The 15,414-nt window shown below is 45.6% G+C and overlaps 2 protein-coding genes and 1 long non-coding RNA gene across 8 annotated transcripts; 1 reads left to right on the top strand and 2 right to left on the bottom strand.

The window, feature by feature from the left end:
- Positions 1-93: 93 nt before the first annotated feature.
- Positions 94-9,289, bottom strand: SHPK (sedoheptulokinase). Of its 4 annotated transcripts, none has more exons than XM_063174051.1 (7): positions 9,190-9,289; positions 6,577-6,718; positions 4,164-4,347; positions 2,855-3,007; positions 1,657-1,832; positions 1,340-1,540; positions 94-503 (listed from the first exon to the last, which is right to left on the bottom strand). In XM_063174051.1, the coding sequence occupies exons 2-7, from the start codon at positions 6,713-6,715 to the stop codon at positions 109-111; spliced, it is 1,248 nt and encodes a 415-aa protein (XP_063030121.1). In that variant the 5' UTR covers positions 6,716-6,718; positions 9,190-9,289; the 3' UTR covers positions 94-108. The 4 variants fall into 4 exon arrangements, with proteins under 4 accessions (XP_063030121.1, XP_063030117.1, XP_063030118.1 ...); XM_063174047.1 differs by lacking the exon at positions 9,190-9,289 and adding an exon at positions 7,922-8,425; XM_063174048.1 differs by lacking the exon at positions 9,190-9,289 and adding an exon at positions 7,162-7,245.
- On the top strand, positions 8,494-15,331 carry CTNS (cystinosin, lysosomal cystine transporter). Of its 3 annotated transcripts, none has more exons than XM_063174054.1 (11): positions 8,494-8,517; positions 8,974-9,047; positions 9,800-9,878; positions 10,408-10,492; positions 10,582-10,685; positions 11,548-11,679; positions 12,426-12,525; positions 12,620-12,739; positions 13,796-13,966; positions 14,166-14,283; positions 14,619-15,331. In XM_063174054.1, exons 2-11 carry the CDS (start codon positions 8,984-8,986, stop codon positions 14,747-14,749), a joined length of 1,104 nt encoding a protein of 367 aa, XP_063030124.1. In that variant the 5' UTR covers positions 8,494-8,517; positions 8,974-8,983; the 3' UTR covers positions 14,750-15,331. The 3 variants fall into 3 exon arrangements, with proteins under 3 accessions (XP_063030124.1, XP_063030123.1, XP_063030122.1); XM_063174053.1 differs by having other exon boundaries at positions 8,498-8,566; XM_063174052.1 differs by lacking the exon at positions 8,494-8,517 and adding an exon at positions 8,737-8,795.
- LOC134427894 (uncharacterized) lies at positions 10,846-12,742 on the bottom strand. Its single transcript, XR_010030260.1, has 2 exons — positions 12,614-12,742; positions 10,846-11,286 (listed from the first exon to the last, which is right to left on the bottom strand). It is a non-coding gene; the product is annotated as an uncharacterized LOC134427894 (long non-coding RNA).
- Positions 15,332-15,414: the final 83 nt, after the last annotated feature.

Genomic DNA, 15,414 nt, shown 5'->3' with positions numbered 1-15,414 from the left:
GGAGCAGTGAGAGTGCATGTGGAATAAAGTTAAAAAAAAACCCCAAACAAACATTATAGTGTCAGGAAAAAACCAGAAAGCTGCATCAGGCCATTCCAAATAATGACTTTATTTACTATGGAACATCACCATAGCTGCCCCCACAGCAGCATCCACATCCTTCCCATAAACCACAGGGAATGGAAAAATCCTCTCCACTTCCTGCCTCAGCACCTCGTTCCTGGCAAGGGCAGTGCCACTGCCCAGGACCCTGCTGACCCCCAGCTCCTGCAGGTGCTGCACAGGGAACATGGAGCTCAGGTTCTCCACCAGGCCACGGCACAGGGCTCTGGTGACATGGCCCAGGGACAGCTCAGAGGCACCAATGCTGCTCACTGATGCCAGCAGCTCAGGAAGGTGTCTCTCTCCAAAGATGGTTGGGTGGATTGAGAGCTTGCTGTGCTTTTGGGCCAAGGCTGCTTGGATTATCCTTGGGTAGATGGCAGATTCCTGCACCTGAAATCCTGCAGATGGGAAATATTTTGTTACCAATCTGAAAGGGTCTGGTGTATCTTACATGTGGACAGTTACAACAGACACTGATGCACGTGTTCAGCACAATATTGGATATCTTTTTCAAAGGTAATTGTGTGTCCAAGTTTATGAACCATAATTCTCCCATCCAATTGTACCCAGAATGTGCAATAGCAGAAACTTTTTTCTGATTACAGCAACTGCCTGTCCTGACAACAACAGCTACTCCTCATTGCCTGTACTGTCCCACAAACAATCTCTTTAAAGGGACTGACAGCAGGGTTCAGCTTCAGTGGCTGGATTCCACGTGAATGCAACATTCACCTCGAGTACTTACTGAAAGAACAATTTCAGAGCTGATTTCTGTAGTGCAAAACTCAAGAGATTATTAAAAAAAAACCTGTCAATGCCATGCTTAAAGCTCTTAAAAGATATTCCATGAGTTTGAGTCTTAAAATCCATTAGTGCTGCAAAATATGCACCAAGAGGACTCCTTTGGACTGCAGTCACACAAAATTACAGGCTGCTGTCCTCAAATCTGCCAGCCTTGCCTTTTGAAAATCAACTGGCACAAAATAACTCTGTGCTTGAAACAAAAGAAGGCCTAGAGGGAATATGAATGTGGAGTCCAAGCATGACTGTCCCAGCATGTTCAAAAGCTTCAGCAGGAAATTCCAGAGATCTGGGAAGCATGACCCAGGAATTCCATCCTTGTTCCCTTTATGGCATGATGGAACAGCTCCAGGCTTGTCCCTTTGCTTCAGCTTCCTTTTACCTTGATGATCAACCCCAGTTTTGTGCTTCAACTCTCCTTGACATGACTTACCCAGCTCTTGTGCCCACTGTGCCACCATTCCCACAAATGTTGCAAGCACATTGCCTCCATTGAGTGATGCTGCCACTGCCAGGTAGTCACCATTGAAGTAGGGAAAATAAGTGACAGCTGAGGAAGGATCTGGTGCCTCTGGAGGCTGGAAACCCAGGGGCATTGAGATGGTCAGCTGAGCAGAGGTGCTGATATTAAGAACTGAAACACACCCCAAAAAAAAAAAAAAGAGGAAAAAATAAAACAGTCAGTGTTTTACTAAGCTACCCTGAAGGAGAACAATGAGAAAAACAAATCAGATACCAAAATGACCATACCTGCATCAGTCCTCTCAGTCAGACAGGAATAAACAGAGCACTGGAAATCTCCCAGGGCAATTCCCACTTTTGCTCCTTTGGGTATTCCATGCCATGCACAGGTTGTCCTGCCTGCAACACTGCCAGGGTCTCCCACCTCTGGAAGCAAGTGCACAGGAAAGCCAGATTTTTTCAGTCTGGAAGCAGAGCAACATTATTGGAATAAAGCAGTTGGGGAATGTGTGGCATTACTACAAAAAACTCTTTGAAGTCACAGATGAACCTGGCCACACACTTGTGGCTGCTGCATTTATGGATGCTTTCACCAGTTTAGAAAGCTTGGTCTTGGACTGGGGCAGCATTGGGCTGGGTAAACCAGTCTGGAAGAACAAATTGTTTTCCTTTCTATGCAATCTGAGCACCTCAGATTATACACTGCATGTTCAGTTTAACCTTCTGATGTCATATGGACAAGCAGGTCCAGGGTGAAGTGACAATCACAAAATCAGCAAAAAATGCAGCTAAATGTCAAAACTTCAGTTGTCATGCAATTAGTAGTTCACAACAAAATCATGAAGAGTTAAGTCCAACAAACTCCTTGCATAATCAACTGCAGGTGCTACAGCAACACCACCACATTAGTAACAGTTCAGTTCAGTCAGCAAAATCAAATTTCTGTCACTCTTTCGTACCTTGATGAGGAGATCTTTCACCTTGGAGTCCTGGCCTAACCTAAGCCCTGCAATATATAAGGCCTTAGCACTCAGCCCTGAAAGAGCAAATCATTAAAATAAATAAGTAAATAAATAAACTGATTCCTTCTAAGATTTCCTGTAGCTTAATAGCTCTTAAGTATTATCATAAGTAAATCTTAGAAATTATGAAGCTCAGCTCAAAGAACTAGAGTGGTAACTGTTTACCATGGCACAGGTAACACTGTGGCTGCACTTGTCCATCCCACCCCACCACAGAAAGGGAGAGAACAGCTTGGAATCACTGATAAATCATCTCTCAGCTCTGCTATGTGTAGATTTTGGACCAGATTTTATCAGATTAAATAGAGCAAATTCTCAATAGCTCCTCAGTACAGGCCACAATTAATTAGGAATAACTTTCAATCCCTTTTTATCTGCAGCACATCAACAGTCAGGGCCCAAAGAGGGGCTCACACTGCTTACACAAGAAGTGCACAAACCCCACTGAATGGCTCAGCACTTACATGTCAGTGTTCCAGCTCTTGCTCCTGCAGTTAAAATATCCCCAGCTGGCAGCATTCTGGACAGACATCAGTGGCTTCTTCAGGTCACACAGCATGGCCACCACATAGTCCTGGATGGTGCCAGCTGCATCATAAGCCTTCAGAAAATCTGGACTTTTAAACAAGATGTTTGGAAAAAAAAAAATTAAAAAGAGGGGGTTTTGCTTTAAGGCAGTGAGAGAAGACAATTTTCATTGTTGGGGGAACTTCAGACATGTGGGTCCATTAAAATATCACACAGCCACCTCAGTGATCAACCTGAATTTTATTGTTTTGGTTTGGGTTTTTTTTAAATGGAATTTGTTATCCAAGCTGCAGCAATACTTATCTGCAGATGGAAGATGGAGAGAGGGCAGCTTTAAGGAATGGGTTGTCAAGGTTCAAAAGCACAGCATGGAAAAAATTAACAGGAAAGTAATAATTGTTTGTGTGAAATACATAATACTTTGTTGATCCCAGAGTATTACTGAAAAATAGGTAAATTCCCACTTGCTCTAGATCCACAAATGATATGAATGGAAATGTACCAAATGTGAAGCAAAACAAAGCAGCTGGGCTCATGACTTAGGCAGCTCTAAAGATCACACCATGCTCCATAGATTTGCTGGACACACAGTGAAAATAAACCAAAAATTTCCCCATTTATTGAACCTGAACTCATTGCAAAGGAAGAGACTGGCTCTTTGAGAAAAATGAAACTGAAGAGCAAATCTTGCTGATGCCAAATCATAAGTGAAAAATTATATCCTCTGCAAACACACCACAACAAAGCAGAGCATTTGTGTCACCCCATGAGGATCTGTCTCAGTGTCTGAGGAAGGAAGGAACTGAAATTCATTTAGAGACTCTGTTTTGGCATCTGGCAGCAACCAGACCAAGCAACTCTGTTACTGTTTTAAGCATGTCTGTACTTTCCACAAAGCAGCACAAGGCAAAATGACAGTGTTCAAACTGCAGTAGCAGAGCTGCTCTGAGCCATGGTACAGACCAGAATTATTCTATGATACTTTAAAGCTTCTGTTCCTATATGGCAAGAACCTCATCCTTTTATTAGTGATCTGTAGTATTTTTACAAGGTCAGAGACTCCTGCATGCTTAACTGCACATAGTTTATATTAAATACTGCCATTTTAAATATTCTTTGACTACTTAATTAAGATTATGATTACAGAGAAGCACAGCCCTCAGCTGTAGCAGCACTAACATGCTACAAGAATACTAATTGTCACATCAACTCAAGATGAGAGCAGCCTTTGGAGCAGCAATGTACCTGTTCTTTGAGTACCAGAAGATTGTGGCACATCCAAATCCTGTAGCCAGGCTCACGTGTGACTGAGGCAGAGGAAGGGAGGAGAGGAAGGTGGGGCTGCAGCGCCCATCCTGCCAGGTGACCAGGTGGCTGACCCTGTCTGCCTCAAAGGCAGGGCCTGGGCCACCCTCTGACCACCTGCACCCTGAAAACACAACAGAACCCAAGAAATCCAGTGACTCCTGCAGCACAGCCTGCCTGGCATTCCTCATTCCTGGACACACCTGAGAATTTGTTAAATATATCAGAAACAGAGCCAGAAGAGACTGTAATGAAATTAGTCTTAGTTTCCAGCCCTAGATAACATCAGAATGCAAATTATCCTTTGTAGCACAGAGAATGATATCCAAAACCTTCCTTCTCTTGAAGGGAGATATTAAAGATACAACTTAAATACCAGGTGAGCCTCAAAAAAACCCAACCACAGCCTGCTATGGGAGGTGAGCTCTCACATAAAAACCTCAGCTGGGTTTTTTTCTTTAAACCACCACCTGGAGAATTCTGCCTCAGTAATGGAGTGCCCAGGATGGGCAGCACAAAGCTGCATCACCTCTGGAGCCCAAGCAACAAGAAACCTGCATCTGAGAGTATGTGAAAGTGCTTAAGAGTAAAATCCACATGCACTACACAACAAAGGTAGGACAGGGTTTAATTCAGTGTTTAATTCAGTTTCCCAGCCCAGCACATTCCTTCTGAGCAGAGAACACCACACCTTTGAAGAAACTTCCCCACTCTTCCATTGAAGAGGAGAGCTGGGCTCAAGCTCTGTTTGCCTGCACATTCCAGGGCCCAGCTCTGACCCCTCCCAGGCCATCAGGGACAGGGTAGGTCACTCACTCTGCAGCTGAGGCAAACTCTGGGTTTTGGCCACAGAGCAGAGAGCCAAGAGAAAATACTCAGCTTCCTGACTCACACAAGTATAGCTAAAAATGTAATTCTTGTGTTGGATACAGGGCTTGGAACTCACACAGCAAACAGCAGCCCTGGAGGCTGGGAGGTGCCATGAGAAACATGCAAAATGAAACATTTTTTCTTGTTTCCTCAATTCCCTGTTCTATCAAATCTGTTTGAACTGAATTTCCAATTGGCTTGCTTTTCTCATTTTAAATGGATTCTAAGAAATATTATTAGTCATAATCTAACCCTAAAGGACGCTATTAAAATTTTTATTTGTGTCCCAAAGGTCCTGGATTCACTTAGTCCACTCAAAACAAATGAGAGCAAACACCCTCTTTCACTTGATAGAAATGAAACTAAAGTGGCATGTGGCTTTAGGACATAAAATATTTACCAATATGACATAAGAATCTGTGCCTGTGAATACACAAGGCTTTGTTATGCAGCTCCTGGGACATCTGGAAAGCAACAACAGCTCCTCCAGCCCATCAGCCCTTGGACTTCTTTCTTTCTGATAATTTTTAGTATTTAATGTAAAATTACAGCCAGTAATGAATAGCACAGTGCCTCCTCAAGCAATTAAGACTCTGACAACTTCTGAGAGGCAGTGACCAGCACTTTTGGGAAATCTGCTCTGTGGTTTACAATACATCTTTACTTCATCTGCATAACTCCTGTTAATAAGACTTGTATAATTATCCAAATGAGCAGATTACAGGGTTAAGTGAAAAGAAGAAATGGACCCACTCTCTGGAAGCCTTAGACTTCAGAAGGTTTATAAGGCATTAGCCAAGAGGAAAATCCATCCCTGTCTCACAGGGCTGGCAGTCCAAGGCCTGGATTCTTCAAATCTCCTCCCTATCACAAGGATTATCTGGGTGTTTGCACAACCAAGCCCCACATGACTACCTCACTGCAGCTGACTTTGTCTCTGAGGCCTTGGCAAGCAGCTGAGCATCCACAATCCTGACCATAGTTCTTTCCAGCTCCTACTGACAGAAGCATAAGCAACAAAATGAATGCAACATGACATTAATGCATGACTGGCTAGGAAAAAAAAGCCTTGGGATTTTGGGAAAAACCAGAGTTATTGAGATGCTGGACAGCAGCTAGGTAAGGGGTTTGTGAGGTGAATAAAATTCCCCTGCAAGTTATTCATGGGATGCAGAAGTTCTTTCAAAGGGCAGCAGATAGCAAGTGATGGAGAAACAATTAACAAGGCACAAATATGCTATTCCTCCTTTATATTAATAATTGTGCTGAATCTGCAGGGATATCATTAGGCTAAATCCTTTAACTATAGTGAGTAGCTGAAATTTCAGTTAAAAAACCAAAAATTTCCATAAGAGATCTTCTGTTAATTCTCTTTTAGAGAAGATGTGATGCAATAATTTAATCACAGAATCACTTCCCTGTTAACAACTTGATTTTCTGCATTGTAATACACTGAGCAGGAATGTTAAAGAATGAATGTTACCTTTATCACTTTTCCAAAACACAACCCCATGCATTTGTCCAGAGATCCCAATGTGGGTGACTTGCTGAAGCTGCTGCTGAGGCAGAGCAGCAAGGCATTCATTCAGTGCTCTTATGATTTTCTGGACATCCTGCTCCATTCCCTGCAATCACAAAGCATTATCCTGAGCATGAAGCCATTAGGATTCACTCAGTGTATTTATTAAACAAGGCTGCTTTAGTCAGAGGGGAAGGACAGAATTCATTTAGTTTAATAGCATTTATTAGATATAATATTTATTATGTTACTAAACTCTAACAAAAAAAAACAAAAGAAAAATTGGAAAAAAATCCCACAAACCCACAAAAACTAAAAATCAATACTACCAAGTTGAGCCTCTTAAACGGAAGGCCAAATGATTTTTAATTTCCTAAATAACCACACTCAACCTTAACCTTATAAAAATCCATGACCACTGACTACAAGTTTTCATTATTTCACCTTATCTATTGCTCTTCATTTTCCTAACAAAGAGACAAATCCATGTGTTCTGGCAGGTGTGCAGTCTCCCCTGCCTTCTCCTAAAGCTCCTCCCTGTTTACTCACTGATGATTTTGATGATGCTGATATTCAATTTCTGGATATTCTATTCCTAGAACCACCCAGCAAACCGACCCATCAGTTCCCCAGAAGCTTTCACACTTTCAAGGGTTCAGGTTACTTTGTGACAGACCAGTGTGATGTTTACAAAACTATTGCAACAGAGTCTACAAATAAATGTGAACTTTGTGCATAGGTACTTTAGGCAGCATAAACAGGCAGGAGGAGGGTTGGCCTGTTTGGTATCCTTGGTATCAGAAACAGTGCACGTATTTTATGATTCTGATTAATCCTTTTTTTAGGTTGACCAGCACAATGGATGCAAAGAGCTTTAACAGGAACACTTCTTCCTGGTTATTTCCACGGGGAGTTTCCAGTTATAATTCCACCTCACACTGAAGTGTAAAATAAAATTCCCTTCCAGTTGGCAAATGGTTGCTGTTTGCTTACTGGGAGTGTCAAAGATAAGGTGGTGGCTCATGGGAGAATAGTTTTATAGTGTTTTAGGCAATTTTTCAAAACCTGGGTCCTTCTTAATTCAAGCAGGTCTGCTTGACTTACTTGAACGATGAGCAGAGGGTGTTTTAATTCTGCTTTTTGATACCCAGAGGCATGCTGCCAATCTGGGCACCAAAACAATCCAGGAAACAATCCACTGCACTCTGCCCAATGAACCAAACTACCCAAGCACTGCAAGGCAAGGCCGGTGTCCTGCAATGTCCCTCAGCACTCCCTGAGGGAAACTGCAGGACAATTGAGCCCTTACCTGCGCTGCAGCTCCGGGGCTATCGCTGTGTGCCTGCGTCTCCCTGGAGCAGCTCTGTGCCAGCGCCAGCCCTCGCTCTGTCCCTGTCACCAGCGCTGCCTTCACCGACGTCGTGCCCAGGTCAATGCCCAGCACACAGGTGGGCCCGGGCCCGCCCGCCGCGGCCATGAGGGGATGGATGGCTGTCACCTTGTCACAGGCGGAACAACACCCACCAAGCTGAGCCCCTCACGGCCCCCGGTGCTGCCCGAGCCCCTCACAGCTCCCGGTACCGCCCTGCGGGCTCTCAGGGACGGGGCAGGACCGCGACCTGGACTTCGCCCTCACACTGGAGGTGCTCCCTGTCCTCAGCACTCCCCGGTCGCTACCCCTCCACTGTGACAGTGACAAAGCGCCCCTTCCCCAGCTAACCTGCGCTACTTTAAACCACGTTTTTTATCTAAACCAAACCACCACGGCGCGCAGCCCGCCCTGTCCCTCCGCTCACGGCTCTGCCCCCCTCATGAACCCGCTCCGCCACACCCAAGATGGCCCCCGGGGGCGGCCGCTGCGACGCGGTGGGCGCTGGGCGGGGAGTCCGCAGGCGATCGCCTCACGTGAGAGCTGAAAAGGGAAGAACCGGGACGGCACGGGGCACTGAAGGGGGTGGGTTGCCACCCGCTCCCCCGTACCGCCGCCTCGGCAGCGGCGCGTTCCAAACCACCGCGCACCCCGCTCCGCCGGAGCGCCGGAGGAAGGGCAGCAGGACTACAAGTCCCAGAGTGCACCGCGGCGCGCCGCCAGCGGCGAGGGTCTGGCGGGGGCGCGGGGGCTGCCGAGATTTGTAGTCCCGCGCGTTGGGGTGGGGCGGGTCCGTCACGGCAACAGCGCTGAGGTAAAGATGTGCCCGGGACGGGGAGAGCGGTGCCCTCCGAGGGGAGCTGAGGGTCCCTGGGCCGGGCTGGGGGCCGTGGTGCTGCGGAGGGAGCTGCTTGCCGCGGCTCCCAGCGGAGGGGATGGGCTGTGTGGCCGTGTGGGTGCTGAGGAAAGCTTCTCCCCTGCTTTTCCCGCAGCTTTTCCACCATGAGGACGCGATACCTGCTCCCCGCTCTGCTGAGCCTCTCGCTGGCGCTGCTGGGGCCTGGCGGTGAGTGTTTGGTCAGCCCAGCTTGGGCCCACAGCGCTCCGGAGCAGTAAGAGATGGAAAAGGGCAGCTCTTTAGTTATCCCATTACATCTTACAGGGATACCCGTGCCATGCTTCACATCAGCTCTGCTCTCATTCCTTACCTCGGGTTCTTGTGCTCCTACACTGCGCTGAGGTTGTGCGCTTCGTGCTCCAAAATCACTTCTGCAGATTGAAGAGTGCCAGGCCTGCAGTCAGTGATAAACTGGGAGCTCCTCTGCTCATAACTTCTTACAAACACTGTGTGGCAACAGAAAAAAAAAGTGTCCAGGCCAGCCTGTGCAACCTGTGTCTCTCTCTGTTTCTGTAAATGTACATTCTCTTGCACATCTGGGTACTTGGATTGAACTTGTGGCCCAAGAAACAATTTTATATTAAATTTCGGGCATTTATGACTCCTAGATCACCAGGATCACATCAAGAACCAGGGTGGGTTTGCAGTACCTTTTAACCTTCCCTTGGCATGAACTTTTGTTGCACTTCAAGCATTTAAATTACTTCCTTGCAACATGTCCAAGTGACAGTTATATACTTCTCTTTTTAAGTTGCTTGGTTTCCCCCTTTGCTTTTTATTGTGTGAACTTTGTGATTGATCTGATACTGCAGGGACCAACGGGTAAAATGTCTATGGCACAAAAAAAGTAGGTTGTTCTTCTCAAGGAGCTGTTCATAGTAATTGAGATTTGTGTGGGTGTTTTTCTCCCCCCCCCACAGATGGAGCCATTGTGTTGTCAGTCCCTGAAGTAGTTTCTCTAGAAAGTGGAAGCTCAACAAACGTCACTATCTCTCTGAGGTAAAATTATTATTGCAGCTTTACTTTCCCTTTGGAACACGGGCTGCCCTCCATAAGTGAATTTACAGTTCCTCCCTTTCTAAAAATTGATGCTTAAGAGAAACTTGCATTTCCTAGAAGGATCCCATCCTGGACAAATGCTCAGTGGAGTTCTTTAGAAAGCTGTGCAGGGCTGTGTCACTTGGAAAGGTTTTGTTTGTTCTGTTTTGTCTTTCTGCTGTAATTTCATGACCCCAAGTACATGTGCCTTGTTTCAGCAAAGGGTAATGAGCACCAGGACAGGACAGGGTCTTTTGGTGACTTTGCCGTTTGTGTTGAGAAGAGGGAGGTACAGGGTGGCCATCACTGGATCAGATAAAAGAACCAGTGCAATATCACCCAGTTTGGTGCTGGTTCCTCTGAGTGTGAGGCAGCTTCTGTTGAGTGTGGGCTGCTCATTGCTGAGAGGAATGAGCAGATGCTCCCCTGCAGCCCCAAAGCAACCCCTGAGCTCAGGTACCAGCCTAACTTGTTTTTTCTGCCTTCTCAGGGCTCCACTAAACGAGACACTGGTGATAACTCTTAATATTACACACTCCTCAAAGCACAGCACCATTGTTGAACTTCCCGATGAGGTGAGAGCATAGACTTGTAATAACCATATGCAAAAAGCTCCTGCTATTATGGTGCAACTCCTCTCTGTTCCCTCTGCTCTGCCTTGCAGGTACAGTTCCCTGCAGGTCACACAAAAGCAGAGTTCCAAGTGAAAGCAGATGATGTGGGACAAGTAACAGTTTACCTTTATCCCAATAATTCAAATTTAACTGGGTGAGAAACTGCTTTTTGTTCTATCTACTGTCCTGTAGCTTCCTAAAAGTTGGGGTAACTACTCCTAGGAGTTAAATGGGACATGGGTGGGATGCAGTTAAGGAGATCGGTAACCCTGCAGCAAATCCCCAAGTACTCAGATAAATAGAGGGCACAGAAGCAGAGTGGTGTCTTAGATTTAATTACAAGATAGCTGAGTTCTCACAGCTCCTTAGTCTTGTTTTAATAGTGCCTCCCAAAAGTATGGAGATCACATGCCAGCTTTTCTGCTCTGGGGAGCATTTGGCTGTCAGTGTCCAGTGGGATGCTGTTCTTGCTGTGCAGGATTTGTTCTGGAGTTCCTGGGCTGGGTCAGTCAGGGGAGCCCTCTCCTCACAGATGCCAGTTCTCCCTCCTGGGAAGAGCCCAGCCACATGGAGAAAGCTGGACTGTACTTGCTTGTGGCTCAGACATTACTGAGCAGCAGAGTGCTCCTGTTTTACTTCCTTGTTTTGCTTCTGCTTTTGAAACTCGAGGCAGAGGCGAGCACGTGGAACGCTCACAGGGCAGCACCATCACGAGGGTGAGGATGCAGCTCTGCTCTTGCCCAACAGACCCTGTGCTGAGAGAGGGGAAGCCACAGGCACAAAGTGACCTTTGGGAGCATTCCCAGGGTAAAAGGATGGAAAGGAAAGACTCAGGGAGTGGGAGGTGTCCCAAACATAACAAAGTCACAAATGAAAAGGGGAGGAACTCAGCTGAACCCAACCGAATCTTTGTCTTGTCTCAACACCTGGACTCTATTTCCTCTCCCAGAACAGAACAAAATAAAATCTTGTGAAAAAAGCTTGAATTAACTGATTCTTCTTGCATTAACCATCAGGCCTAGGATTCAATTTCAAGTGATTCACAGCATCATAGTGAGATATGCTGATGAGGTGATTGGCTGGATCTATTTTGTTGCCTGGTCCATCTCCTTTTATCCTCAACTCTTTGAGAACTGGCGAAGGAAAAGGTAAAGAGATGTGTTTGCAAGTCACTAAAGCACTTCTGCAAATTGTGTTCATGGCTTCAGCTACATCTGTCTTGGTTATTGGGAATTATCCATGGAAAGATGGGGAAAAGGCAGAGGGAGGGTCTGAATAATTGCAGCCCCAGTGAGATTTTATACATGCAGGTTGGAGGGAAACCAAGTGCATCCTACAAACACCTGATCCTAAGATTTGGCATCCAGTATGAATTTGTGACAGAGGAGACTTCCCCATTCTTTTTGGTGCCATGTTGTAAATCACCTGGCTGAGGCAGCTGTGGTGATCACTGTCAAAGATTCCCAGCCTTGAGAGCTGTTTCTCAGACACCTACTTGTAGTGTCACATTAGGCCAGCTCCCCTTGAGCCAAGTGACTCTGAGTAGGAGCATTATCATATATGAGAGTGAAACCATTTGATCTGGCAATGATGCACTTGTGCTTTATGGGTTCAGGCTGGAAGGGCTTTATCAGACAAGCTGGAAGGGCTTTATCAGACAGGCTGAGCTCATGGAGGAATGCAGTTAAAGAGCAGAGGCACAAATTGATCCATGAGAGCTCTGTTATTTCACCCAGCTTCCTGATGAACTCACAGCATTGTGTGGTCACAATGCCTGAAGCTTTTGCTTACACCAGAAACTGTTATAAATCAATACATTCCAGGGTCAATTTGTCCCTGGAACTGCCTGTGACTCTCTAATGCATGTTTCTCCTTTTTTCCCCCCCTTCTTTAGTGTTGTTGGATTAAGCTTTGACTTCATAGCACTAAACCTTACTGGCTTTATAGCATACAGTGTGTTTAATGTTGGGCTCTTCTGGATTCCCCTGATTAAGGTGAGCATGATTCTCTCTTAACACGTGCTGGGGGGTAGGTATGTGCAGAAGGGAGTTAAAACTCGTGCCTGGTTTTGTTTTCTCTTACCTTTAGGAGGAGTTCCTGGTCAGTTATCCCAGCGGGGTGAACCCTGTGGCCATCAATGATGTGTTCTTCAGTCTCCACGCAGTGGCCCTGACCCTCCTCACCATCGTTCAGTGCTGCATCTACGAGGTGGGAGCGGGTGCTGGGCTCACCTGTGGGCTCTGCCAGAGCTCCCTCTGCCGGGCACCTCCCTGCTCCATTTGGGCTCCAAAATCCCAAATTCCCTGCGCTTCCACCGGCCTTTCCAGGAGCCAGGCTTCACAGCCCAGCTGCCTTCAGCTTTCCTGAGCTAGGAGCACCTCCACTAACCTTATCTACTTCAGCCTCATGGATGTTCTGAGCTTATAAGTAAACTTCTTAGGGACTCAAAATAACAGAGGCAAACAGCCAGGTTCATAAAGTTCCCAAACAGATCTCTAGCCAGCACACAGATTACAGCTCTTCACAGCACAAATGCTTTGCTGTTTCTTTGGAGCATTCTTCAAGCTGTGGTAGGACTTTAAATACTCCCTGCAATTCAAACTTTTTTCAGCTGCTTTCCTAAAACAGCTGTAAATGCCCTTTCATAATTCACACTTTTCAAGTGAGACTGATTGTTACAATCAAATGATTCTTACTTAATCCCATTGATTGTTCCAGTCAGGTGGTTCTTTGTTTGATTTTCATTGTAAAAACCTCTCATCTGAACAGGCCAATTTTCTCTAGATGGTAACTGTTTGTCTGTTTGGCTTCTTCCTCTGGTCATGCCAAATCTAAAACTGTAACAGCCCATCTGTCATCATTGACAGTTACTACAGAATTTTCTAGTGAAGAATTAGAAAGCAACCATAAATCTTTTACCATAATGGTGTTTATCAGCCTTTTGCACATACAGGAACTCATGATCTCATCAGATTGAATTTTGGAGCTTTGTTACAGATTATGCACCATAAATACTCCAGAATACTGCTCCCCCTGCTCAGGGACAGCAGTGTTTTAAATGATTGATATGAAAATTGCTCATCAGCTCTTGCAAACCTCCAGCTGGTTGCTGTAGCACTTGCTTAATTTTAAAGTTCTCCTTGTGGTACCAGCCTGACTGGTAAAACAGGTTTGGAGTGTAGTGCTGCAGGGTCCTGAGCAAACTGTATCTTTGTGTCTGGAGATGTGTGACCTGGCCAAAATGTATCTGTGTTTCTATTTCAGAGAGCAGGTCAGAAAGTATCCAAAGTTGTTGTTGGACTCCTGGCACTTGCATGGATCTTCACCTTCACCACGCTGTTCCTGGCTGCAGCTGAGGTGATGACATGGCTGCAGTTCTTGTTCTGCTTCTCCTACATTAAGTTAGCAGTCACACTGATCAAATACTTCCCACAGGTAAATCTGAATTATTCTCCTTGCATTCCATATCCCTGCCACCCTAAGCCTGCAGTATGTGCTCTTGAAAGTCTGAAGAGACTAAACCACCAATGATTATTTATTAATAGTGACAAACCAGTAGAGTTATACTGAAAATTGCTTGAAAGTCAATCCTAAATCCTGTACATGACACTCTGACTGCTTGTCACACCCCCAGGCCTACATGAACTTCCGTCGGAAGAGCACTGAGGGATGGAGTATTGGAAATGTGTTACTGGACTTCACTGGGGGAAGCTTCAGCCTTCTCCAGATGTTTCTGCAGTCATACAACAATGGTAAGCCTAGAACTGAGGTGCTGGAGCCTGTCCTAATGGGGTTGGAAGTCCCAGTACAAAGCAGATTATCTCAGAAGAATGATGTTTGTGCTGTGTTGTGGGAAGCTGTTCTTACAGGAAGGATAAAGGATCTGTTCATATTCCCTCAAGATATAAAATGAAGTAGCCATCCTGAAGAAACCACAGTTATTAATTAGCTTTGCATAAGAAGTGCACTGCAGTCAGTCTTGGGTTTGTCTGAGCAGTCCAGAAAATAGACATTAACTTCTCTAAAGGGTCTTAAGACAAAACTACACTTGAGGAGTCAGACTTAACTCTGATTTTGTGTTTGACAGATGAGTGGAGGTTAATCTTTGGAGATCCAACCAAGTTTGGCCTGGGTGTCTTCTCCATCATCTTTGACATTGTTTTCATGGCCCAGCACTACTGCCTGTACAGGAGCCGAGGGTATGAACCTTGTGAATAACAAACATCCCTTGTGGAGACTCAAACTTTACACTGAACTTGGCCCTGCCCTCTCTGAGGGCTTTCAAGATTCTTGCTGCCAGTTACCAGAAATGCTGATTCTGATGTCTATGACCTGATCCTCTCTGGGCTGCAACACAAACACAAACTGTTGCCTTGCCAAGCACTGGCTGCCAGGTGCCTTAAGGACAGCAAGCCCTCAGCTGCACACAGGGAACTCGTGCCTGTTAGAGCTGCACACACAGCTCAGAGGGAGCTGTCCAAGCAACACATGGCTCTTTTTTCACCAACCACAGGGAAGAGAAAGACCAAAGTGATGTCTTTCTGATTGGAGGTGAAGCACAAAGAGCAGAGTTCTGTCTTCCAAAAATCTGAGATGATGTTTAAGCAACCACTTCATATCTTTAAGTAATGACTGAAGACTGTCTGTGGATCCAAGTGCTGCTGCTGACCTTTCCCAGACAGCTCACACTCCACCACCACTCAGGCTGGCCACAGTGGTACATCACAATAATGGAGTTGGTAACAAATGCACAAATATTACAGTTTCAACTCTTTATTAAAAAAATTCTAAAAACCAGAAGCTGTATTCTTATTTCACTGAAAGCTCTGTCAAAGGTGCTAAGACAAGTAATTAGAAGGGAATATGTGCATTTCTACTTGAAT

Source organism: Melospiza melodia, chromosome 21 (assembly GCF_035770615.1).
Source record: "Melospiza melodia melodia isolate bMelMel2 chromosome 21, bMelMel2.pri, whole genome shotgun sequence".
Classification (NCBI taxonomy): Eukaryota; Metazoa; Chordata; class Aves; order Passeriformes; family Passerellidae; genus Melospiza; species Melospiza melodia.
Note: the sequence above shows the minus strand (reverse complement) of the source record. Positions and strands in the feature narration are given on the sequence as shown.